This window comes from Loxodonta africana, chromosome 6 (assembly GCF_030014295.1).
Source record: "Loxodonta africana isolate mLoxAfr1 chromosome 6, mLoxAfr1.hap2, whole genome shotgun sequence".
NCBI classification, from domain to species: Eukaryota; Metazoa; Chordata; class Mammalia; order Proboscidea; family Elephantidae; genus Loxodonta; species Loxodonta africana.
In genome coordinates, this window is record NC_087347.1 from 45,593,220 (window position 1) to 45,620,889 (window position 27,670).

The window sequence follows — 27,670 nt, forward strand, 5'->3', positions numbered from 1 at the left end:
GGTGTTCCTTCATCAGTGCTCTAGAGCCCACCCCTCCTTCCTCTCAGTATCCTTCTACTGTTGATTCTCTTTTCCATCTCTTAGGTATTCATTGTCTCCCTCTTAACTGTAGTCTTCCTTATCAACATTTACATACATCCAAGTTTCTTCCATTAATAAAAAAGACAAAACTCAAAACTCTTCAACCCCAACCTCCCTCCAGCTACTGCCTGCTATTTTCTCTTCTTCAACCAACTATTTACAGCAACCTTTCACCTCGCTGTCTCCATTTCTTCCCTTCCTGCTCTCTCTTCAACCCACTCTTTACTGATTTTGTGAAGATTAGCAGTGACGTCCCTGTCACTATTTGCAGTTTTTATACTACCTGATGTCTCAACAACACTTGCTGCATTTGATCATTCTCTCCTTCCGGAAACAATTTCTTCCACTCCTCCTGGAATACCCATTCTTCAGATTTTTACGCCACCTCTCCAGCTTCTTCTTCTCAGTCTCTTGGATCTATTCATCCTCTTCCACCCATTTATTAGTTGTGTGTGAGGGCACTCTAAAAGTTAGGTACTTGGCATGATTAAAAATGACTGACCCACCCAAGAGACAGAAAGGGCCACATGAACTAGAGACCTACATCATCCTGAGACCAGAAGAACTAGTTGGTGCCTGGCCACAATTGATGACTGCCTTGACAGGGAGCAAAACAGAGAACCCCTGAGGGAGCAGGAGATCAGTGGGCTGCAGACCCCAAATTCTCATAAAAAGACCATACTTAATGGTCTGACTGAGACTAGAGGAATCCCGGTGGCCATGGTCCCCAAACGTTCTGTTGGCACAGGACAGGAACCATCCCGAAGACAATTCATCAGACATGAAAGGGAGTGGACAGTGGGTGGGAGAGAGATGCTGATGAAGAGTGAGCTAATTATATCAGGTGGACACTTGAGACTGTGTTGGCATCTCCTGTCTGGAGGGGGGATGGGAGGATAGAGAGAGTGGGAAGCTGGCAAAATTGTCACAAAAGGAGAGACTGGAAGGGCTGACTCATTAGGGGGAGAGCAAGTGGGAGTACGGAGTAAGATGTATGTAAACTTATATGTGACAGACTGACTTGAATTGTAAACGTTCACTTGAAGCTCAATAAAAGTTAATAAAAAAAAATTTACTGATTTTACAGCAGAGTCTACTGAAAAATAGGATTGTAGAAAAATCTTCTTTAAATATTCCTTCTATAATAGAATAAAGCTTATTTTTGAAAAACATTAAAAAAAAAATGACCCAAATCTGAATCAAAACTCCATTTTAAATTAAACTTTAGCTTGTCCTAAGCTCCCCTGCACTTCCGTCAGTTTGTCATACTGTGGGGGCTTGCATGTTGCTGTGATGTTGGAAGCTGTGCCACTGGTATTCAAATACCAGCAGGGTTGACCATTGTGGACAGGTTTCAGCTGAGCTTTCAGACTAAAACAGACTAGGAAGAAGGACCCAGCAGTCTACTTCTGAAAAGAATTAGCCAGTGAAAATCTTATGAAGAGTGGTGGAAGATTGCCTGATATAGTGCCAGAAGAGGAGTCCCTCAGGTTGGAAGGAGCTCAAAATAAGACTGGGGAAGAGCTTCCTCTTCAAAGTAGAATCAACCTTAATGACATGGTTGGAATCAAGCTTTTGGGACCTTCATTTGCTGATGTGGCATGACTCAAAATGAGAAGAAACAGCTGCAAACATCCATTAATAATCAGAATGTGGAATGTACAAAGCACAAATTCAGGAAAATCATAAAAAATGAAATGGAACGCATAAACATCGATACCCTAGGCGTTAGTGAGCTGAAACGGAACGGTATTGTCCATTGTAAATCAGACAGTCATATGGTCTACTATGCCGGGAATGACAACTTGAAGTGGAATGGCATTTCATTCATCATGAAAAAGAACATTTCAAAATAAACACTGAAGTAAAATGCTGTCAGTGATAGGATAATATCCATATGCCTACAAGGAAGACCAGTTAACACGACTATTATTCAAATTTACGTACAAACCATTAAGGCCAAAGATGATGAGACTGAAGTTTTTTTTACCGATTTCTGCAGTCTGAAATTGATCAAACATGCAAGCAGGCTGCATTGATAATTACTGGTGATTGGAATTCAAAAGTTGGAAACAAAGAAGAAGGATCGATAGTTGGAAAACATGGCCTTCGTGATAGAAACGATGCCAGAGATCACATGATAGAATTTTGCAAGACCAACAACCTCTTCATTGCAAATATACATGGACCTTGCCAGATGGAATACACAGGAATCAGACTGACTGCATCTGTGGAAAGAGATGATAGAAAAGCTCAATATCATCAGTCAGAACAAGGCCGGGGGCCGACTTCAGAACAGACCATCATTTGGTCATATGCACGTTCAAGTTGAAACTGAAGAAAATTAGAACAAGTCCACAAGAGCCAAAGTACCAACTTGAGTATATCCCATCTGAATTTAGAGACCGTCTCAAGAATAGATTTGATGCATTGAACGCTAATGACCGAAGACCAAATGAGTTGCAGAATGACACCAAGGACATCATACATCAAGAAAGCAAGAGGTCATTAAAAAGACAAGAAAGAAAGAAAAGACCAAAATGGATGTCAGAAGAGACTCTGAAACTTGTTCTTGAACATTGAGTAGCTAAAGCGAAAGGAAGAAATGATGACGTAAAAGAGCTGAGCAGAAGATTTCAAAGGACAGCTGGAGAAGACAAAGTAAGTATTATAATGCCATGTACAAAGACCTGGAGATAGAAAACCAAAAGGGAAGAACACGCCTGGCATTTCTCAAACTGAAAGAACTGAAGAAAAAATTCAAGCCTTGAGTTGCAATATTGAAGGACTGTAATGGAAACCCTGGTGGCGTAGTGGTTAAGTGCTACGGCTGCAAACCAAAGGGTAGTCAGTTCGAATCCGCCAGGCACTCCTTGGAAACGCTTTGGGGCGGTTCTACTCTGTCCTATAGGGTTGCTATGAGTCGGAGTCGACTCAATGGCACTGGGTGTTTGGTTTATGGGGAAAATATTACACAATGCAGGAAGCATCAAAAGAAGATGGAAGGTTAATCACTATACCAGAAAGAATTTCCCCCGACTGAAGGCATCGGGGAAAAACAAGGCTCCGGGAATTGACAGAATACCAATTGAGATGTTTCAACAAATGGGCACAGCACTGGAAGTACTCACTTGGAAGACAGTTACCTGGTCAACTAGCTGGAAGAGATTGATATTTATGCCTATTCTCAAGAAAGGTGATTCAGCCGAATGTATAAATTATCAAACAATATCGTTAATATCGTACGCAAGTAATATTTTGCTGAAGATCATCCAAAAGGGGCTGCAGCAGTGTATTGATAGGGAACTGCCAGAAATTCAAGCCAGATTCAGAAGATGTAGAGCCAGGGATATCATAGCTGATGTCAGATGGATCCTGGCTAAAAGCAGAGAATACCAGAAAGATGTTTACCTGTGTTTTATTGATTATGCAAAGGCATTCTACTGTGTGGATCATGACAAATTATGAATAACATTGGGAAGAATGGGAATTCCAGAACAGTTAATTGTGCCCATGAGGAACCTGTACATAGATCAAGAGGAAGTCATTCAAACACAACAAGGGGATATTGCATGGTTTAAAACCAGGAAAGGTGTGCCTCAGGGTTGTATCATTTCACCATACTTATTCAATCTCTATGCTGAGAAAATAATCCAAGAAGCTGGACTATATGAAGAAGAATGCAGCATCATTAATAACCTGCGTTATGCAGATGACACAACAGTGCTTGCTGAAAGTGAAGAGGACTTGAAACACTTACTGATGACGACCAAAGACCACAGCCTTCAGTATGGATTGCACCTCAACATAAAACAAAAATCCTCACAACTGGGCCAATAAGCAACATCATGATAAATGGAGAAAAAATTAAAGTTGTCAAGGATTTCATTTTACTTAGATCCACAATCACTACCCACAGACACAGCAGTCAAGAAATCAAAAGATGTGTTGCATTGGGCAAATCTGCTGCAAAAGACCTCTTTAAAGTGTCGAAAAGCAAAGATGTCACCTTGAAGACTAAGGTGTGCCTGACACAATCCATGGTGTTTTCAATCACATCATATGCTTATGAAAGCTGGATGATGAATGAGGAAGGCTGAAGAAGAATTGATGCCTTTGAACTGTGGTGTTAGTGGAGAATACTGAATATACCCTGGACTACCAAAAGAATGAACAAATCTGTCTTGGAAGAAGTACAATCAGAATGCTCCTTAGAAACAAGAATGGCGAGACTCTGTCTCATACTTTGGACATGTTATCAGGAGGGATCAGTCCTTGGAGAAGGACATGATGCTTGGTAAAGTAAAAGGTCAGTGTCTTAGTCATCTAGTGCTGCTATAACAGAAATACCACAAGTGGATAGCTTTAACAAAGAGAAATTTATTCTCTCACAGCTGAGTAAGTAGGCTACAAGTTCAAACTTAGGTGCCTGCTCCAGGGGAAGGCTTTCTCTCTCTGTTGGCTCTGGAAGAAGATCCTTGTCATCAGTCTTCTCTTGGTCTGGGAACATCTCAGCGCAGGAACCTCAGGTCCAAAGGACGCGCTCAACTCCCAGCACTGCTTTCTTAATGATATGAGGTTCCCAACTCTCTGCTTGCTTCCCTTTCCTTTTATCTCTTGAGAGATAAAAGGTGGTGTAGGCCACACCCCAGGGAAATTCCCTTTATGTTGGATCAGGGAGGTGACCCAAGTAAGGGCAGTGTTACAATCCCACCCTAATCCTCTTAAAATAAAATTATAATCACAAAATGGAGGACAATCACAGAATACTGGGAATCAGGGCCTAACCAAGTTAATACACACATTTTGGGGGGGATACAATTCAATTCATGACAGTCAGTGAAAAAGAGGAAGACCCTCAGCTAGGTGGATTGACACAGTGGTTGCAACTACGGGCTCAAGCATAACAACAATTGTGAGGATGGCGAAGGACTGGGCAATATTTTGTTCTGTTGTACATAGGGTTACTAGGAATCAGAACCAACTGGAGGACACCTAACAATGAGTTCTCATTTCCACTTCCCTAAAAATATAATCTGTGATTTATAGTCTGGTGACCAGTTACTCCTTGTAAAACTTTAACCGCCCTCAAAAAACAATGAAGGGAGCAAGAATGTGGTTTGTGAAGAATGTTCGTCAGGAAATGTTTATCAAGATAGTCTCGGGAGAATGCTTGCGGAGCATGCCCCAGGAAGAATGTACATGTAGATATCTCAGAAAATTGCTTGGCAGGTTGGCTCCAGGAAGTCTGTGTCAGAAAATAGATGAGCTAACCTTGTAAGATTTTAACTCGAGACTGTCTTTTGTTGTTGTTGTTGTTAGTTGATATCAAGTCGGTTTTGATACACAGAGATCCTATGTATAAAAGAATGAAACACTGCCCATTCCTGCCCCATCCTCACAATCATTGCTATGTTTGAGCCCATTGTTGTAGGCATGTGTAATTCCAAGCATGATTATGGTCATGTATTCTCTTCCACATTTTTCTCTATAAAAATCTCACTTGTTCCTCAGAAAGTTGGAACATTTTATGATCTTGCATTACATTGAGTTGCCCAGCTGGAGTTCTTCCAATCCTCCAGTAAAACTCTTTGCTTTCACTTTCAACAGAGTGTAAGTTTTGTTCAGCACTACGACAGTTGGAATTCCCTAAGGCTTAGACCCAGGGTCTCTTCTCAGCCATGCTTTCATTGATACTAACGGTTCTGATCCCAATGACTTGAAAATATATACATCTGGCCCTGACCTCTCCTCTGAGCTTCCAGCTACCTACTTAACATTTTCCTTTGAATTTCTTAAAAGGATGTCTATCTAGTATGTAAAAATCTGAACTCCTGATCTGCTCTTTCAAAAGTGGCTCTATACCAGTATCTCTAACTCAGCATCTTGTCGGGCAAACTGTAACCGTAAAAGTCGCCCATGACCCTTCTCCCTCTGTCATCCATACCCAATCCACACTGTTGATTTTACCTTTTAAACATCTCTCCCCTTTATCCTTCTCTCCAGCCACACCACCAGGATCCTAATCCTGGGTGCCATTGTCTTTCTCCTATGCTGCCGTGGTGATCACCTGTTACTTTGTGTTCACTTGTGATCCCTTCCAGTCTTCATACAACAGCCGAGATGATCTTTCAAAATAGCAAATGTTTGTGAGTTTCCCTTGCTTAAAATCCTTCAATGGCTCCCCATTCCCTGTGCAAAAAACGTATACCCTTTAGATCTAAGTATAATAAAGGCCCATCAGGATCTGGCCTCCACCTCCCTTTCCAGATTCATACTTTGGGGCAATGGACCTCCAACATGCCATGTTCTAGTCATTTGGAATTGTTTGTTTTTCCTGAAAGTTCCATGCTCTGCAAAGCCACAGGCCTATGCTCATGATGTTCCCCTTGCCCAGAGTTCTCTTTCCATGAGCCATTCATTGCCCTTCCCCACTCTCTGATCACTACTATTATAATTCAAGTTTTAGCTCAAGTTGGCTCTGTGGAGAAGCCTCTCTGACTGTCCCCCCAGCCAAACTCTTGCTCTCTGCTCTACTCCCAGAACCCGTTCTCAGGTCTCAGTGAGAACCGTCTTCACATTCCGTTGTTAATTTTATTGACACATCTGACTATCTCCTCCACTTGATTACCACTTCCTTATGGGCAAGTGGTTTTGCCATTTCTGTGTCTCAAGTGCCTAGCTCAGTGCATGAGGTCCCCAATAAATTCTGTGAAACAAATACAAGTGAATTAAAGGGATGCCTGGATGAACAACTTTTTAAAAAATAAAATAAGAGGAGGCAGTGAAATGCTTTAAACTTGTGCCAAGCTATTACGTAATACAAGATTGTGAACTTGTAACTTTCCTTTCCTGTTTACGATTTGTACCCGAATTTTAATAAAGATACTTGTATGTCAGAATGGACTCTGCTAGTGCTGCCCTGAGGGAGGTGAGCTCTATCACATGAAAGATCAGAGGTAAAGTACATCCACCCATGGGCAAGGCCTGGGAGGAAACATGCCTTTCACAGGTTACCGAGGGTGACAGGAATGCAAAGATACCGGGAGCAAATGGCAGTGGACACGAAACTGGGAAGAAACTGATAGGGCTGATTATTCCCTTACAGAAATAAATTAGGTGAAAAAGAACATACCATTAGTTCAGGTGGAAATATGAATTCCTGGGTTGGGTCGAAGGGCTGAAACTCTTCCTTTTCGTACAATTTGGTGCAAACCTTACCAAAAAAAAATGTGATGTTTTAGTCTTTATGGTAAAAACAAAGTCAAAGGGTGATAAATATAGTCATTAATATCCAAGTATTGAGTTTCTTCTGTTTTAAAGGGTCTGAGCTGGGTGCCAGGGAGACGAGGGGCTGAAATGTGGACCAGCGTTTCAGTTCTACTCTGGCTGGCGAAGACCGGGGGTTGGCAGAAGGAAACCGGCAGTTCTTAAGCTTCTGATTAGTGCCTGGCACCGGGACCAGCTGAGAAAAAATGAATTACAACTTGTTGTTACTGTTAGCTGCCATCAAGTTGGCCAACAACCATGGCGACCCCATGTACAATGGAGTGAAACGGCACCCAGTCCTGTGCCATCCCCACGATCCGTTGTGGATCGGACCATTGTCATCCATAGGGTTTTCACTGGGTAATTTTCAAAAGTGGATCACCAGGTCTTTCTTCCTAGTCTGCCCAAGTTTGAAAGCTTTGCTAAAACATGTTAAGCATTATAGCAGCACACACGTCTCCACTGACAGGTGGTGGCTACACATGCAGTGCGTTGGCTTGGAATGGAACCTGGGTATCTTGCATGGAAGGCAAGAATTCTACCACTAGCAGAAGCTCGGTGTCAAAAGAGTGATACAAACAGTAAGCTCTGCAGGGGATCAGGGGAGCAAGTGGTGGCAGAGGCTTCTTGGAGGAGGGAGAGAAGAGCAATGTAGCCAGCACAGATTTATTTTTACTTATTTTAAATAATTTTTATTGTGCTTTAAGTGAAAGTTTACAAATCAAGTCAGTCTCTCACACAAAAACCCATATACAACTTGCTACATACTCCAATTACTTTCCCCTCCATGAGACAGCCTGCTCCCTCCTTCCACTCTCTCTTTTTGGCCAGCACAGATTTAGATGGAGGTTATTTGTAGAATATTAGAAAGAAATCAGGTAGGTCCCTACACTAGAGGAGAGACTAGTAGGAGACAGGACACTCTCTAATTCCCATCCACTCTGTGAGCCATCTTTTGCCAAGACTGATTTTACAGCAATTCCAAACATCGGTTATTAGGAAAAAACTAGCATTTACTAAGCAACTGCTACGTGCTAGTAACTGTGTCCAGAGTTTGATGTATATCATTTTACATGTATAATTTAATCTTCCCAACAATCTTCTTGAAGTACTATCCCTACCAAGAAGAAAGCTACAGTTGAACTGGAAAGTCACAAGGCTGAGACTTGAGCTGGGTTCTCTCTTGCCAAAGCTGGTATCATCATGCTGGTGCCATCTTTGAACAGTTATTATTTACTGGCACCCCAGTATGGAGGATTCCTTCCTTTCAGGAAGTCTTGGGTTTGCAGTGGTTGAGGGTTAACGGAAGGAAAGAGATAGAAAGACTGGGAGAGAAAGAATTATTTTGAGAACTTTCACAAGCCCCCTCTACCACCAATCCAAGCCCTTTCAGTGCCATGGGATGCACTGAAGACGAATATGAAAAGCCGAAGCTGAAAAAGGAGAGGAAAAGACTTACATTAGCTTTTTTCTCAGGCTCGTTTTCTTCCTGATCCAAACAACATTTCCCCTCCTTGTTCATCTGGCAGCAAGATGAACTCTAAAGAAGAAAATGATGGTGGCAAAGTCAGAGAATCCTAGAGTCGTAATGTACCACAAAAGGTAATAGTATCGATAATAATAATGGTGAATGTCATAGTGATCACTATAGTAATTGTTTTAGAGGTTTTGTAGAGCACTTAATATGTGTTTGGCATGATGTTTTGTAATTTGCAGACATGGTCTTGTGGTCACAACCCCATTTTACAGATGAGAAAACAGGCTTAGAAAGGTTAAGTCATTTAGCTAAATTATAGAGCTAGAAAATAGCAGAACCAGAATTTGAAGCTAGGCATGCTGACAATGGAGCTCATGTTTGTGAAACAAAATTTTATATTCCCTCTAGTTATGAATAATAACTACAATGTCTTGATTATCTACCGCATTCCAGGCGTTGTTCTCAGAGCTGCACAAACATTCAATCCTTAAAATACCTCCTCCAGATAGAGGAGTGGGGTACAGGCTACCCAGGGGAGGGCTGAAAGGCCTGGCACTCCTAAACCAAAAAAACCCATTGCCATTGAGTCGATTCCGACTCATGGTGACCCTTTAGGACAGAGTAGAACTGCCCCATAGAGTTTCCAAGGAGCGCCTGGTAGATTCCCAACTACGAACTGTTTGGTTAGCAGTCATAGCTCTTAACCACTACACCACCAGGGTTTCCCTGGCACAGCCTCCTAAATCAGAAAAATATCCTTCCAGCTGCCACCGAGTCCCTGGGGTTGAGTTCCACTGAGGAATTCTTCCTGGGACTGTGTTCCACTGAGGAATTCTTCCTGGGATGGGGTTCTACTGAGGAATACTTCCTGGGATTGAGTTCCACTGAGAAATTCTTCCTGGAATTGAGTTCCACTGAGGAATTCTTCCTGGGATTGGGTTCCACTGAGGAATTCTTCCTAGGATTGAGTTCCACTGAGGAATTCTTTCTGGGATTGAGTTCCAGTGAGGAATTATTCCTGGGATTGGGTTCCACTGAGGAATTCTTCCTGGGATTGAGTTTCACTGAGGAATACTTCCTGGGATTGGGTTCCACTGAGGAATTCTTCCTGGGATTGAGTTCCACTGAGCAGTACTTCCTGGGATTGGGTTCTACTGAGGAATTCTTCCTGGGATTGAGTTCTACTGAGGAATATTTCCTGGGATTGAGTTCTACTGAGGAATTCTTCCTGGGATTGGGTTCCACTGAGGAATTCTTCCTGGGATTGGGTTCCACTGAGGAATTCTTCCTGGGATTGGGTTCCACTGAGAAATTCTTTCTTTGGTTGAATCCATGCCTCCTCCCATCTATTTCAGCCAGGGAATCCAGCACAAATATTTGTTTATTTGACCCAGACCTCTAGCTAATTACATTGATTCAAAGAATCTTTAAATCCATGAGGAAACTGAAAATGAAATACAGGTGATGACGGAAGGTAGCTAGATTCTATAACACATAATTTCAAATAAATGAAGAAATGCATGAACGAATTGAAGAATGAATGAACAAACACATAAATAGATCTCATTGCAACTTCTTTTGCTTTTCCAATTCAAGCAGATGGTAATACTAACATGTGTAGCTGTACCACAATAAACATTTTACATGGATCACATGTGTCAATTTTATTTGCGTAGGTCTCCAGTCCCCACGCTTTCCTTTAAGCATATTTCTTTATAGGTCCCCTTTAGGCATCATTTTAACTCTTTCTCACTTTTCCACATCCTTTTAAGAATATACAAATCCAAACATCTCTGGATATTTACTTTTTGCAGCTTTTAGGATCTATCTTGGCAGGAAAAAGAATGTATATAGATATAAAATTAACGGTGCCATATCGTATAGTCTTCCTAAGCGCCCTGGTGGTGCAACAATTAAGTGCTCAGCTGCTAATCAAAGGTTGGCAGTTTGAACCCACCCAGCAGCTGTGAGGGTGAAAGACCTAGCAATCTGCTCCCATAGATCACACCCTAGAAATCCCTATGGGGCAGTTCTACTCTGTTACATGGGTTTCTATGAACTGAAAATTGACTCTACAGCAAACCACAATGGTCTTTCCAGCTACTTACCACAGGTTTTTTGGGGCGTGTGTGTGCAGAGAGCAGGTGGAGGAAGGTCTGAAACTAGTGCTCTATGGAAGTTGCAGGTTGCTAGGGGCTGTTGATGCCACACACCATGAAAGATGAAAATGGTTTCTCTCTCTTCCCCAAATACTATTAGTACTAATCAAAGATGGAATCACCTGCAGAGAGGATATGGGCATTTATTTCACAAAATGCCTCACTGTGGCAGCGACTCACAAAAAGTGCTGCTGAAATGGCCGTGTGAGAAATGGACTCTTCTCTGAATCTCGCTATCACAAAGCTAGACGTTAGGAAGATGGCCTCAACCATTTTCACTTAGAATGTGCTATTTCATAACCTTCACCTTCAAAAAAGCCATTAAGGTGTTACCTGTCTACATTTCGGAGAAAAATATCTAGTTACCCTCACTGAGATGGGCAAAATGGTAAACCTCTGAGTCTCTAAAACACGATATTGTGCTTTCCTTGAAAACCAATTCCATCGCATCACAGGTGTGATGCTTTGCTGTTTTATTCAGGAGAGGAGCAGGCTCAGCTGCTATCTGTTTTTTCATACTCACAGGACTAAAACTCTTCCCACTCTCCACAATGGGTCTGTATCCAGTACAGCGGCATAAATTACCTGGATAGAAGGAAATACATTGTTTCAACCAAAGGCTCCTTCTCTGCCCTTGGCATGTCTCCCTCTTCCATAGCCAGGACCACTTCCCCTACCCACCCCTTCCCCCCATCATATTTAAAAACCAGGACTTTTTTTAGATTGAACTAATGTCATCTAAAGACATTTAGGATGTATTTCTGGGGTTGTACTCTGGAGAAGGACCAAAAAACCAATAACCAAACCCCTTGCATTGATTCTGACTCATAGTGACCCTATAGGACAGAATAGAACTGCCCATAGGGTTTCCAAGGAGCAGTTGGAAGACTTGAACTGCTGACCTTTTGGTTAGCATCCGAACACTTAAGCACTGTGTCACCAGGGCTCCAGAATGGGAAATCAGTGAAAAGATAACCGGCTGAGGAAACCCCTACAATGGGTACAAGTTACATGTCAAAGATGCGTACATCTTGTGAGCAGAGGCCCTGGCTGCCTTTGTTCCAGACTACGTTTTTGAGGATGTTTGTCTTTATTATACTAAACAGTATGCATTTCTGCCCATGCCTCCAAAGGGAGGTACTGTCTCTATCTTCCGAGGCTGTACACTATACAGTGTCTCCCTCTGGGCCAAAGATCAGGCAGGATTTTAGGTGAAGGCAAGGACAACACACAATGCAGGGGAAGTCAGCACAACTGGACTAAACCAAAAGCGAAGAAGTTTCCTAGATACAACCAAACACATCAAGGGACAGAGTAGCAGGGGTGGGGGCCTGGGGACCAGGGTTTCAGGGGACATTTAGGACAATTGGCATAACAAAGTTTATTAAGAAAATGTTCTGCATCCCACTTTGGTGAGTGACGTCTGGGGTCTTAAAAGCTAGCAAGTGGCCATCTAAGAGGCATCAATTTGTCCCAACCAACGTGGAGTGAAGGAGAATGAAGAACACCAAAGACATACGGAAAATATGAGCCCAAGAGACAGAAAGGGCCACATAAACCAGAAACTCCATCAGCCTGAGACCTGAAGAACTAGATGGTGCCTGGCTACCACCAATGACCACGCTGACAGGGAACACAACAGAGAGCCTCTGATGGAGCAGTAGAAATGTGGGGTGCAGAACTCAAATTCTAGTCAAAAGACCAGACGTAATGGTCTGACTGAGACTAGAGGGACCCCAGAAGACATGGCCCCCGGACTCTCTGTTAGCTCAAAACTAACACCATTCCCAAAGCCAGCTCTTTAGACAAAGATTAGACTGGACTATAAGACAGAAAATGATACTGGTGAGAAGTGTGCTTCTTAGCTCAAGTAGACACGTGAGACTATGTGGGCAGCTCCTGCCTGGAGGCAAGATGAGAAGGCAGAGGGGGACAGAAGCTGGTTGAATGGACACGGGAAATACAGGATAGAGAGGAGGAGTGTGCTGTCACATTATAGGGGGAGTAACAAGGGTTACATAACAATGTGTGTATAAGTTTTTGTATAAGAAACTGACCTGAATTGTAAACTTTCACTTAAAGCACAACAACAAAAAAATAACAGCGATATGTATCAGTCATAAAGTGGTTACCTGTAGGACAGAAAGATGGGAGGGAAGTGTGATTGGGGATTAGGATTTCAACTCTATCCGTGACACTTCATTTCTTATAATAAAGAGATGATACATGGTTTTGAAAAAAAAGAAAAAAAAGATCAGGCAGGATTACTGCCCGTTATAAAGACTTGAGTTGCCTAGGCTCAGGTTTCTTTTCCTGTAATGCATGTGCAGGCATCAGCTGGCCTTCCCTGCATTGCCCTGTGGCAACTGAGGCTCAGGGAACTGGTGTAAATGCTGGTACTCAGGCATTGGTGGTTCAGTGGTAGAATTCTCGCCTTCCATATGGGAGACCCAGATTTGATTACTGGCCAATGCACCTCTTGTGCAGCCCTCATGTGTCTGTCAGTGGAGGCTTGTGTGTTTCTACGATGCTGAAGAGGTTTAAGTGGAACTTCTAGACTAAGGCAAACTAGGAAGAAAGGCCTGGCAATCTACTTCTGAAAATTAGCCAATAAAAACCCTATGGATCACAATGGCCCAGGCCCCAACCAATCATGGGGATGGTGGAAGACAGGCATTGTTGTGTTCCATTGTGCTTGGGGTGTCCTGCATGGAAGGTGAGACTTTTACCGCTGAAACCACCACTGCCTCTAACAATCAGGTGACCCTTTGCTGTCAGGTTGATTCTGACTCATAGCGACCCTATAGCAAAGAGTAGAACTGCCCCACCGGGTTTCCAAGGAGCAGCTGGTGGATTCGAACTGCCGAATTTTTGGTTAGCAGCCAAACGCTTAACTGCTATTTGACTTCTGGCTTGTCTGACCCCCTAATTTCAGCATCATCTGCAGCCTGTAGTGTGGGATTTATCCTTTCACATCTCCAGTTGAACCAACATCTAGCCTCTAGTTGTCAGGGGAGTGTGGTGTTGGACAATACAACCCACCAGGTCCAATTAGAAAAAGGGTATGAAAGGGACTTCTCTAAAGCAGATTACAAAACCAGAACAGAGAGAGATACAGCTGGAAAGAGATTCTTCAACTACCCAGGTTTGAGAAGGTCAACCTCTACTAAAAGAAGGAGCAGGAGAAGAAGGAGAAAAAGTTGTTGTCGAGTCGATTCTGATCCAGGGTGACCCATGTGTGTCAGAGTAGAACTCTGCTCCATAGGGTTTTCAGTGGCTGATTTTTCAGAAATAGATCACCAGGCCTTTCTTCTGAGGCACCTCTATGTAGACTCAAATCTCCAACCTTTGAGTTAGCAGCTGAGTACGTTAACTATTTGCACCACTCAGAGGGACTAAAAAGTTCTTGAATGGCTCAAAAGTGAGAGGAATCACAGAAGAAAATGGCTATCAAGTTAACCACAAAATTTGTGACATGAAAGTGACAGAATATTGGGAGAGAGCATCTTTAGGTTCATACCAAGAGGAAGAGAATCCTGGCCACTGTTCTCCAAGGCCACGTGCTTGCAGAAAGCTGATTTCAGAAAGTTCAGAGCAATGGGCCCTCTTCCATTGTTCAGAAACTGTAAGAAGGAAAGATAGTACAAAAAGGCATAGGAAGCTCTTGGAAATGAAATTTGAAAGATACAATTGCTTATGCGCTGGATAAGGTAGAAATAAGGAGTTGGAGGGTGTGGAGCGGCACTGTAATCAGAGAGCTCTCTTGTCAGCTCAGACAAAGAAAGGACATGAACAAATGATGAAAGTAATTGGGCAAGACTGACAATGAGAGAAAAAGTGTGTGCAAAACAGTGTCAAGTTGGCTAAACACCAGACTGAGATATATTTTATGGAAAATGCTACCAGCAACAAAAAGTATCAGAAAGAGAACAGATATACTGCTCAATGAAGGCTGAGTAATAGTAACAATACTAAAGTCAAAGAGAAGACAAAACTACCTCATTCCTATTTCTGCTTCCATATTTCTCACCAAAGAGATTGCTTGGTAAAACTGAAAGTATCAAATAAGCACAGTTATAAAAGACTTGGAGCCCAAGCTACACAGAGATTTTAAAACACTTAGCTTCTTTAAATTCATTCAAGTGTGTCAGATCAAGGTGAATTATGCCCCATGGCCTTGAGATAATCTGCAGGTGAGATTGTGAAACCATTGTTAGCAGTTTCTGAGAAATCATAAAATGAAAACACTGGGCGGGGGCAACTATTGATTCTGGTTTTGAAAATGATGGCTGTAGACGAGGTTGAGTTTGCCCTGAAGCAACTTTCTGGATCTGTTCTCCAGTGGATTCTTGACTAGAGGGTCTGGGAGAAGTGGTTCCTAGGGGAGATTGAGCACCCGAGAAAACTAGCCTCATTTCCCTTTGGGATAAGATTTCTAGACTGAGAATCCGATCAGTGCCATAGACACAGTATGTGGCGATTTCACAAGGCATTTGATAGCGCCTTCTTTAGGAGTCCATGGGTGGCATCAGCTACTAACTGGAAGGTTAGAGGTTTGAATCCACCCAGAAGTGCCTTCGAAGAAAGCCCTGATGATCTGCTCCTGAAAGATCACAGCTACGGAAAACCCTATGCAGCACAGTTCTACTCTGAAACACATGGTGTCGCCATGAGTCCAAATCAACTCAATGGGAACCGGTTTGGTTTACGCTTCTTCTGTGGAGAGGACGAAGAATTGTGAATGTATGATGCTGAAGAAGGATTTGTACTTGTACTTGATTGAACAAATGTATCCAGTGTTGACTACTTTTTTAATGTTTCATAGTTCTTCGCTTGGCTTATTTTGCTCAATATTTCAATTAATGACTTATGCAGAGACAGAAGTCAAATGTTTATCATATTTGCAGAGAATAGAATTAAGATTAGAAAGTATCTTGACAGGATAGAATGCAAATATGAAATTGAACAAGGAAAATGAGGTTCAAAGAGGACAAAAAGGGGAGATGGCATTTAAAAAGCCTTAGGGCGTTTCAACTGAGTGCAAGTTTATGGATCATAAGTGAGTTTTTCCTAATTCTCAAGAGTCTATGATTTCTTAAGCATTAATCATACTTAAAAAAAAATAGAAAACTGTGGTGGCAACAGCGACAATAACAAATAAAAAAGCCCAAAACGTCACTGCCCCTTTTGGCTAGCTTTAAGTACATAATTAAGATTTTGAAGTCCTAACATTTCCAAACACCATTCCAATAAGTTGCAATTGCATCAGACACCCACACACAGACTGTTTCAATAAGCATATGCTACCAAATATATATTACTCTAAAAATTACCATAAGCACTTGATATGGTGCCAAGAATGTAATAGTTACATGAAAAATTCTTTGCTTTCCGGCTGGCTGCCTCAGTTTCCTAGCTTGTTAAATGGGGGAGGGGAAGATGGTGGATAATATTTGTGAATACCACTCAAGAGGTGTGGAGCATAAAGGTCAATGAATAAATCTTTGTCGAGCCCTTTGGCCTAATCCCTTGGAGGAAACTTCTCTAGCATCCCTGCTCCTCTTGTTAGGAGGAGGCTGAAGATGGAGCTAAGTTTACATTTCCTTTACGACAGTTTAAGAGGTTAGTGACTTACCACCTAAGGTTTCCATTAACTGCTCTGTGGAGGGCTCCGGGTGGTTCCTCAGGAGAGTGTAGATGCTCATCACCATTCCTGGGGTGCAGAACCCGCACTGGGTGCCGTGACCTTTAGCAATCCTTTCCTGAAAGTAAAGAACACAGGGGTCCGGCATGAAAGCTTAAGTGCTTAGGGGTAGAAGGCTTTTTGAAATGAAACAGGGGGTTCTGGTTGGCACAGTTAAAGGGAGGCACACGCTATCAACTGAAGTGCTGATTGTCCACGTTTAAGATGATGAAGGAAGCTTTCTGGAAAGAGATTCCATTGAGGTAGTTGGGAGAGGAAGTCCTCAATGACAATCCATTTGATTAATTCAAGGGCACAATTTAGATGTAATTAAGACCACAGAAATTGAGATTACCTACTTTTGTTATTTCCCTCATTCTACTATCATTTGAGGAAGGTAGGAAGGTTGAATTGGAAGGATTTATTGTAAGGGCTTCTGTCTGTGAAGAAAGCTCCAGGTTTTCCATTTCTCATTTTTTGTTCTGATCTTTGAGGATACTTGGTGTTTCATTCACTTTTGGACATTTTTACTAAGGAAACGTCATCACATGAGTTTTAAAAATCTTATACAAACTTGGCCCTGAGACCAACATACCCAGCTGGCAGGTCTCTGATGGCGCAAGGGTGCCTGCTGAGACAGAGGACAAGCAGGCAGTGATGTTCTTTCCCTCTGGCTTTTGGTTCAGTGGTCTCAAAACAACCTTTATGGAGCACCAATTCCTTGCAGTGTGGGAAGATATTTTATAGTCCTTGCCCCCAGCATGTCTCTAACTTGGTTTGTGAGATGCCAAAAAAAGACAACAACAATAGCAAACTTGATTGACGACTTGATTGGCAACAAATGCCAAACTAAAATATTCAGGTCCCTAAGTTGATTTTTCTATCTAGAATTAGTAGCATGTTTATTTACACAGACCAAACACAGAATACGCATCCTTGTTTTCCACATTTTTTAAATGGAATCAAGGTAAATGGGAATTTTCCCTCCACTGTCTTTGTGCATATGATCCAAAGCATCCCTGGAGGGAGACCTTTTCCTTGAGGCAATGAGAGCGTCTGAAGGAACCCACATTGTGTGCTACTACCTCCTCACCACTGCCTCCCCATTTTTATGGAAGCATGCTTTTGTTGTTAGGTGCCATCGAGTTGGTTCCAACTCACAGTGACCCCCACATATAACAGAATGAAACACTGCTCGGCCCTGCACCATCCTTACGATCGCTACTATGTTCAAGCCCATTGTTGCAGCTGCTGTATCAATTCACCTCGCTGAGGTTCTTCCTCTTTTTTTGCCAGCCCTCTACCTTACCAAGCATGATGTCCTTCTTCAGGAACTGGTGCCTCCTGATAATATGTCCAAAGTATGTGAGACTAAGTTTTACCATCCTTGCTTCTAAGGAGCGTTCTGGCAGTACTTCTTCCAAGACAGATTTGTTCATTCTTCTGGAGTCTATGGAATATTCAATATCCTTTGCCAGCACCGTAATTTGAAGGCACCAATTCTTCTTCGGTCTACCTTATTCACTGTCCAGCTTTTGCATGCATATGGTGAAAACACCATGGCTTGGGTCAGGTGCACCTTAGAACTCAAAGTGACATCTTTGCTTTTTAATATGGAAGTATAATAAGCTTCAGATAGTAATAGTAAAAAAAAAAAAGTTGCAGAAGTAAAAAGAAAATTGAGAGAAGGGTAATATTTTTTTGTTGTAAATGCCGTCTTTGTTCTATGGAGCCATGCTAAGCCTTCGTTTGGACAACTGAAGAAGTCACCTAAAGTCATGTTTGTCCTAAACTTGTTAAGACATGCTCTCACCTGCACGGGGTGAATCCTGGTTTTAATGCTTCCGACACCTTCCACGGTGGTGACAGCAACTCCATACAGAGAGCAGATGGGCACCAGGCAGGCGGTGACCGAGAAGTGACTTCAGAGTTTATACAGCAAAGCCGAGAAAAATTGGAACAGTGACAGTAGTTTCCAAAAAATGAAAAGGAAAAATGTATTTAGATGATTATAGTAATAATTACTTTGCCATGAATATAATTAATTGAGTGTACATTAAAGCTAGGCTATCATATAAATTATTTTGAATTCAGGTATGGTTCTCTAAAAATAAATGCTGTATTATATGGGATTAAGAAAGCCATTTTACCCTCCAAACTATTTAGCTAAACAATGTCAGGAATTGAAATGTTCTCTATTTACCCTCAATTTACTTATTCCCTTTTCAGTTTGTCAGTTGTGAAAGCTGGTCCAATAATTAGCTTGATACACTTCAAACAATCTCTAGGTTATCTGTGTCTTATACAGAGCCAGAAAGATACGGGGAAGAAGTTAAATGAGACTACCTGAAAACCAAGTCAGTCAATAACTTCACCAGAGTGTAAGCTCCATGATTGGGAACAGTAGTGATTCAGTGGTAAAACTCTTACCTCCCAGGCGGGAGACTTAGGTTCGATTCCCGGCCAATGCACCACATACACAGCCACCCAACCTATCGGTGAAAGCTTATGGGTTGCTATGATGCTGAATAGGTTTCAGGGGAGCTTTCAGACAAAGATAGCCTAGGAAAAAAGTCCTGGTAATTGTACTTCTGAAAATCAGTCAGCGAAAACCCTGTGGGTCACATTGGTGCGTAGCATGGGACTGGGCAGCATTTCCTTCTGTTGTGCATGGCATTGCCATGAGTTGAGGGCCAACTGAAAGGCTGCTGACAATGACAAGTTCATGAGGCCAGGTAACTTTGTCTGGCTCACCTTTCTACTCTCAAAGACAGGAGTAGTTCATTGGTTTGATGAATAATCAGGACAACTGGGCATTTCCGCAGATATTCAGACTGCTGAATGCACTCATTGCACCTCTCAAGAGCAGAATGAGAGACATTGAGTTTGGTCCAGGATTTGGTCATCTATCTTCAGGAGAATTATTAGGAAGGGTGGGGGCAGCAGACTTTTAGACCTGTCCTGGGGGGATGGTATACAGCAGGGAGAATCTGGGCTTTACAGACAGGCCTGGATCTCAGGCTCTAACACCCACTGGCTGTATGTATGGTCTTGATTAAATGACAAATTCCCACAGAGCTTCAGTTTCATATATTTGCAAAATGAGGGTGCTAAGAACAACTAAGACTACCAGGGTGCAGAATCTGCATGACACACCTTCCCTGAATTAGTTGAATTCTGAAGATTCAGTTTTAAAACAACTGTAAAATTACTGTTGCTAGCATTGGTATATTTTATTCCTTGTCAACACAGAAAGTTGTTTATTTTAGTTTCAGCTCATAAAAACTGAGGTTGCTCAACTTCCTTTGTTGAGTGAGGTGTGAGCCAGGAATAAAAATCTTGTGGGAAATCAACATGAGAGTCACATGTTCTAGTCTTGGAGCAAGGATACCAGATCTTTTTAGAGATGGGGTCGTATCTTGAGATCATCACCGTGCAGGCACCACAGTCCCCTCCTCCACAGCCATACTTGGTCCCTGTGAGTTGGACTGAAGGGCCACAGTCAAGGTAAAAAAAGGAACTTGAACTTTCTTAATCTTTAAAATTTCCTTAAATTTTCACACATAGGGAGAATGACTTCACTTTCAGGATAGGTACAGTCCTTCTTGAGATACCTGGGCCACACATTTTAATGGATTAAATTGTGTCCCCCAAAAGGTATGTTGAAGTCCTAAACTCTACTCTGGTGAATATGACCTTGTTCGGGGAAATAAGGTTTTTCTTTGCAGATGTTCTGGTTAACAAAGCCATGCTTGAGTAGGGTGGGTCCTAACCCTAATCCCTCTGAGTGGTGGTTATAAAAGAGAAGCACAGACACAGAAAGGGAGTAGGTAGATGCCACGTGACGACTGAGGCAGATGGAGCCACAAGCAGGAAAGGAACACCAAGGAACTACAAAGATCGGCTGCCACAAGCAACTAGGAGAGAAGCAGAGACAGTTCCTCTCCCGAAGCCTGCAGAAAGAATCAACATAGCACATACCCTGCACTTGGACTTCTGGCCCCCAGAGCTGTGAGACAATACATTTCTGTTTTTAAAGTTACCCACTTTGTGGCATTTCGTAATGGCAGCCCTAAGAAACGAGGACATTCTACAAGCAATTGGTGCCCAAGTATAAATTAGAGTGTAACACCTCACAAGAAACTATCCATTAACATATGACTAATGAGGGGCAGCCATTTGCCAAAGGAAGGAAATCAGCTATGTCAACTAACTCCAAATCAGGGATCGAGACCTCCTGATAGCCTAAAGGCCTAATCATTCCTGGTTTAGAAAGACTCCAACTTTGACTTCAGTTCAACACTATTTTATTTTAATTCACACAAAGTCAGGGAAGAGGTCCAAAAGGCATACAAATCATCAAGAACGGAAAATTTGCAATCTAATTGGAGCCTCCACAATACCAACTCTTCCGACAAGGAAATGTAGAATGATTGAAAAAGAATCTAATGTAACTTCGAGTGCTTGTCATAAAAAAAGAAGAAATCTGTAGTGGACTGACACAGGAAGCCTGAACTCTCAGTTTATTCATAATTGGAGGATGGGTAGAAGGGATGAGGTGAGTTGGAGCAGGTTGTCTGGGTGGGTGTGGGACATACCCCAAGGCTGTTGTGGGACATTTATCCAGTTATATGAATGTGAAAATGTCAACATGGAAAGAATGTCCACAAACAGGGTACTGCCCATTCAGTTTCTAAGGGCTGTTTTGAAATATATTGGGGGAGTGTATGTTAAACAAAAATCAGTGTCTCCTAGAGTCCTTCCTGATGCTGGCTGGTACAGGTGTAGATGTGTTTTCTGGTCTCTAAACCTACCCTTGGTGGTAAAAATGGTTAAGGGCTTTGGCAGCCAACTGAAAGGTTGAAGATTTGAGTCTACCCACAGATTCCTCAGAAAAAAGTTCTGAGAATTTGCTTCCAAAAAAAATCAGCCATTCAAAGCCCCGTGGAGCACAGTTCTACTCTGACATACGCGGAGTCACCATGAGCCAGAGTCGACTCAATGGCAACTGGTTGAACTTAGAAGGGGTGCCTGTCTTTACCCTGTGTTTGAAGTTTGGGAATCCATCAAACGACCTCCAGGAGGCAGACTGGTCAACCCACTTTGTGGTTCAACTTTGGCCCATTTAGGCTGACCGCAGCTCTCCAGAGCTTCTGTTGGCCAGTTTATGGAGGGGCTGAACAGGCAATGACCACTTGCTCACAGTTGGCCAGGCAGTGACCTGGAGACCAAGGCAAGAACCTCAGCTACATGTGATAATGACCAAGAGGCTGAGGTCCCTATAAACAAACGTTTCTCAGAGCGAATCAGAATCTCCAGGAGTGAGACTTGAAAAATTCACATTTTAAAGAAGATCCCTAGATGATCATTATCCTTGCTTAAACTCAGCAACCATCGTCACATATCATTCCACTTGCAAGACAAACCACCTGCTTTACTCCTTTCATTCCTGTGCACAATCAGAATGTTTGCAATGAACCGTGACAGAAGGAAAAGTTCTATAAATGCAAGGGAAATAACAAAGTTTCCAGAGTTTCTCATTTGCTTTGATTTCTCAAACAAACAAAAGGATATGATTTTTTCTCAGGTAGAACAATAAATTTACTTCAGGGTCTGGGTTCCTCTCGATGACCTGTACAGAGGAAATGAGTATAGATTGAGGCAACTTCCCTGTAGCCCCTGATTTCCTAGCAGTAAGAATCATTTAGAATGTGTTTGATCTTATTTGCCTGACTTGATCAAATATCACTCTTGGCAATTAGAAAGTTACATAACACTGCATTGTTTTTGGCTTTGTGTTGGCAGTGCAAATGTTTGGCTTTGTTTCAGAGGGTAACCAACAAGAATTTGCACATTAACACAAGACTGGTTTGGGGAAAAGAATAAAAGGTTATGAAACACTTTGTAGTTACAAACATTTTATATTCTTGAGTTCACCCATTTGAAAGAAAGGAAAACTGAATCTAAGAGCTTTGGTTCCCATCACCACCTGCAAAACATACTCTTTGTTCTTTGCTCATATTTGAAAAGTTAAGCAAACAAGATCTTGGCAGCAGGAGATAAACAACATCATATCTGCACCCACTGGGAAACATTCACACAACCACCATCACAGCTCTTTAGTGAAGGGATTCTAGAAGATTTGTCAACTTCTTAAGAGAGGAGACATGATACAGGAGAAAGAACACAAACTTTGGGAGGAGGCAGATGAAGACCAAGGTCCCTCTACCACTGGGTGACCTGCACATGTTATGTAACTGCCCTGATCCTCTGTTCCTTTTCCTAGCTTATGTGGAGTGTTCAGCACACAGGACTGTTAATTCTGTTTCAGCTTTGACTCCTTCCTCTTGGCCAGTGGTGCGGAAAACAAGGATATTGGGTTGCAGTTCAGGCACAGTGTCAAGGACAGTGAAAAGCAAAGCGATCATTCCACTTCTGGATTTTGCCTTCACTAAATATGTAAAATTTTTTTTTTTAAATATGTAGAACTCAGAACAAAAATGAGACCAAAAAAATTATTTGGTTCATTTTCTCACGTGATTTAAGAATCAACTGCCTAAAGGAGCAAAGTGTTAAAATGGGAACTAACTCTGAAATTTATTCCTGACTTCCCGGTATTACTTCTCTTTCATTCTTGCTGATCAAAAGTTTTATAACTATTTGCAAATGATCCGAAGATTTTAGGCTTTTAATTTTTGTGCGTGTGTGTGGTAGTGGTGGTGGTATAAAAGTTTCAGGAGACAGCTGGGGAGGAGTGGGGAGGAGGAGAGAGACGAAGATGGTCCTGATAAACAGAAGTTGAGGCCTAAGTCTTAGATGAATACAAATTCAACTACAAAATGATGTCTGAAGACATCAAAGGAATCAAGTGCTTTTCATCTAGCAATCCCAATACCTTTCACAAGTAGGCGTCCTCTCCTCTCCTCTCTTTCTCTCTCTCTTCGTCCCCCTCTCCCTTACCTTCTCTCTTCCCCCTCCTCCTCTCTCTCACTTATTGCTCTCTCTTCAGAGAGCTCCAAATATAAGATTGATATAAGGCTTCTCATACTCATACAGCAAACCTGCAGCTCACACACCAGTCACTTGAACCTAATACCTTCTTGGAAAACATTGATAAGAGACTGCTTATACCATGGTTTCATTCTCCATATGAATTTAGTAATAGCAGTGTTGAAAGCTTACCTTTCTTCCATTTACAAAGAAAACAAGCTCATCTGACTCCTTAGAGTGAGACATCATACCAGAATAACTGGCTGAATGTTGTGAAGTTATATCAAAAGCAAGAGATGGCTTCACACTTGCTGCTGTGCCGAACTGAGATACTTGCTGAGAACACTCCCTGCTAGGGATCAACAGCTAGATGGAAGGCAGTACCAATGCAGAGATTTGGGTCTGCTTTCCGGGTGTGTTCCTCCAATCAAATTCTGTCTATGCTCCCAACCCTCTTATTTCCCTACCTTCCTCCAACACCCCTACTTTTCTCGTCCCTTAAGCCAATTTGGAAATTCAGTTTCAACAGGGCTCTTGCACAACCTACACTTCTCCCTGCCCTGGGGGCAACCCACTGAAATAAGACTTCTTACAGCCAACAAGAACCTACTGCAGTCAATGAAACGGAACTGAATCAAGCAAAGGTACTGTTTTCAGGTGGATTCCTAGGCACTAGATATGTTTGTTTTTAAACAACAACACTAATGCTTACTTTACAAAATCAAGCAATAAGTGCAAGTTCTCCCTCCTCATTTCTGCTTTTCAGAGTTAACTATCCCCAGACCCCTATGTATCCACACTGAATTTTCCCATGTACATATTGATCTGTACGTACATACACGCATTATTTTTGTGTTTCAAAAACGTGAAAACGAGCAATTTATACTCTTTCAAAATTTACCTTTTTTTGAAAAACTTTCTTAGGATCTCTGTGCCTCCGTTGTCTCACCTGTGAAATGGACAAAACAGTAATATCTCCCTCAGGGTTGTTGTGAGGGTTAAATCAACGAATACATATAAAGCGCTTAAAACTTTGCCTGGCACATAGTGTGCCCTTAATAAATGTCAACTATTGGTATTATTGACATAATTTATTAAACAGTCTTCTACTGATTTAGATTTAAATCTTTTTTTTTTACGAATAATGCTGCAATGAAATTCTTGTATTTTATCTGTGCACATTTAAGTAGTTCTGTTAGGTGAATTCCTGAAACTGGAATTCCTGAGCTGAAGGGTATGCACGCTGCTAGGTCCAACTAAATTGCCTTTCAACATGTGTGAACTAATACAACTAGTCATGTATGTGAGAGTGCCTGTCTCTGCATGGCCTTCACCGACACTGAGTATTACCAATACTTCCCATTTTTCCACTTTGTAGCTGGCATTTCTCTTGTTATTGTGAGGTTATTTCTCTTGCCACACATTAGTGAATGTTTTTATTTCTCCTTTTCTGGCTAATGTCAAGTGGCCAGGTCATTTTTTTTTTTTCTTTTTTTACTGGTTGTTTAGTGCCTCTCGCATGGTGGGAGATTTCTTGTGGGTATTAAGATGTGATAAAAAGATCTTCATAGATGGTATTTATTCTCATATATCCACTCATGTGCCACTTGTCCCTTTCCCTTTCCAGGCCCCTGACCAGATGGCTAAACCATTCACTACTACCTATGATTCTGTGTATGTTCTAACTCTAGGTCACTCCATTTTCCAAACGAAGTGGATAACAGGTGCACTACTCAAACCTCTACCCATTGGGAAGATTTCCCCTCACTGCTGAGTAAACCCTGGTGGCGTAGTGGTTAAGAGCTATAGCTGCTAACCAAAAGGTTGGCAGTTCAAATCCATCAGGTGCTCCTTGGAAACACTATAGGGCAGTTCTACTCTGTCCTATAGGGTCAGTATGAGTTGGAATTGGCTCCAAGGCAATGGGGTTTTTTTTGGAGGGGGGGGCTGTCTGAGTAAAGGTATAGTCAGCCATTGTCCATAGCTGGCTTTCACTCACTGAGGAGCCCAGCTCTAGGCTACAATCCTAGGTGTGATTTTTCAGGCCTAACATAGGCGATGATAAGACTTTACCTGACAGGACTTGTTGGGGGAAGCTGCCCTCCCCACAGCAGACTTGGTGCCCAACAGTGCATTGAAGTTTTCTGGAGGAAGTTGTAGCCAAGGACTCAGGCTCCTTCCCAGGCCATCCATGCTCATACACAGCTGCATTCCTAGCCCAGAGGCCTCCATTTGGAGGAAGTTGTAGCCAAGGACTCAGGCTCCTTCCCAGGCCAACTATGCTCATACACACAGCTGCATTCCTAGCCCAGGGGCCTCCATTTGGAGGTTTCCTTATTAGGAGCCTCGGTTGAGGTACTTCTCAGGCACCTCCACCAAATCTCCGTATTGAGGGCTTTGGCTGAGGTATTTTTCTCAGCTTTGACTCAGTACATTTCCACTCCTAGCCCTCCCCACCTGATCCACTAACCCCCGGCCCACAGGTACTCTTGAAGAGGTTGGAGCCTTTTGTTCAGGGCTCCTTGGCAGTGAGATGAATTCCCCATCTGTACTGCATCCACATGACCATGTCATTCCGTGGGGGAAAAATGGAGCGCTGGGGAGCTGGCAACTCTTTTTGCCTTTTGCTTGCACTGTTGTAGCAAGTGAGTAAAGGCTTGACTGTAACTTTAAGTTTGGCCCATTGTTCTAATTGACCACATCTATATCTGATTGTTCAAAACCCACATGCTGAGCCAACCCACCTGTGAACCAAGATCGGGCTTTTCTCCATCAGCTTGTCACAAGGGTCCCCTCACTCTACCATGTAGCACAGGCGTGAAATGAGGGAGAGGTGCTGATCCAACAGTAGCAGATAACTGGGCTCTGGGTTTCCAACTTACTTGTGCCTTTCATTCCCGCTTGTGCTTGATTCTGAATGTACCACTTCCATCTACTACTTTGCTGCTGAGTTTGCCTTGCATTTCAACAAGCTCTTCAGGTTATTTGTATGCATATTAAAATTTGAGAAGCACTCCATAGAAACAGACAAAAGGAGGGGTAGAGTGATAGCATATTCCAGGCAGAGAGCACACAGGCAAAGGTGCCAAAATGAGAAAATGAAAGGGAAATCTAGATGGCAAAAGAGAGGGAGCAGGAGATGAAGTGGGAGATATAGGCAGAGGCTAGATTGCGTAGGGCTCATATGCCATCTTAGGGATTTGGGACATCATTCTGGTAGAATGAAGAGGAAATCATGAAAGGGTTTTTTTTTTTTTTTTTTTTTTTATAATAACTTTTATTAAGCTTCAAGTGAACGTTTACAAATCCAATCAGTCTGTCACATATAAGTTTACATACATCTCACTCCCTACTCCCACTTACTCTCCCCGTCTTGAGTCAGCCCTTTCAGTCTCTCCTTTCTTGACAATTTTGCCGGCTTCCCTCTCTCTCTATCCTCCCATCCCCCCTCCAGGCAAGAGTTGCCAACACAATCTCAAGTGTCCACCTGATATAATTAGCTCACTCTTCATCAGCATCTCTCTCCCACCCGCTGACCAGTCCCTTTCATTTCTGATGAGTTGTCTTCGGGGATGGTTCCTGTCCTGTGTCAACAGAAGGTCTGGGGAGCATGGCCGCCGGGATTCCTCCAGTCTCAGTCAGACCATTAAGTTTGGTCTTCTTATGAGAATTTGGGGTCTGCATCCCACTGATCTCCTGCTCCCTCAGGGGTCCTCTGCTGAGCTCCCTGTCAGGGCAGTCATCTTTTGTGGCCGGGCATGAAAGGGTTTTAGGCAGGAGAGTAATATGATGGTGCATGTGGGTATTCACACATTTATACGTAACACTGGCTTTAATGTAGAAAATGTCTTGGAAGGGAGGCAAAATGAATTCAGGGAAATCAGGAGGAGACAATTCCAATAGTCAGGGGAGGAATGATGCTGGTTTGAAATAACATAGTAGTCATGGAAACAGAGTGAGAGGCAGATTTGAGAACTATCTATGAGGTGGGATTGAAAGGACTTCATGCCT

At 42.4% G+C, this 27,670-nt stretch overlaps 1 protein-coding gene across 2 annotated transcripts in view; it reads right to left on the minus strand.

The window, feature by feature from the left end:
* LOC100662726 (aldehyde oxidase 3-like) overlaps positions 1–24,573 on the minus strand; it is a 98,830-nt gene extending 74,257 nt beyond the window's left edge. The window contains exons 1-9 of one of the 2 annotated variants that reach the window (XM_064286338.1): positions 23,852–24,573; positions 22,234–22,301; positions 20,647–20,651; positions 20,061–20,157; positions 18,483–18,591; positions 16,622–16,748; positions 11,510–11,571; positions 8,810–8,890; positions 7,217–7,297 (exon numbers count right to left, since the gene is read on the minus strand). In XM_064286338.1, the coding sequence (XP_064142408.1) occupies positions 7,217–7,297; positions 8,810–8,890; positions 11,510–11,571; positions 16,622–16,748; positions 18,483–18,591; positions 20,061–20,157; positions 20,647–20,651; positions 22,234–22,301; positions 23,852–23,908 (687 nt within the window). In that variant the 5' untranslated portion in view covers positions 23,909–24,573. 2 annotated transcript variants of the gene reach the window in all.
* Between the last annotated feature and the right edge of the window lie 3,097 nt (positions 24,574–27,670).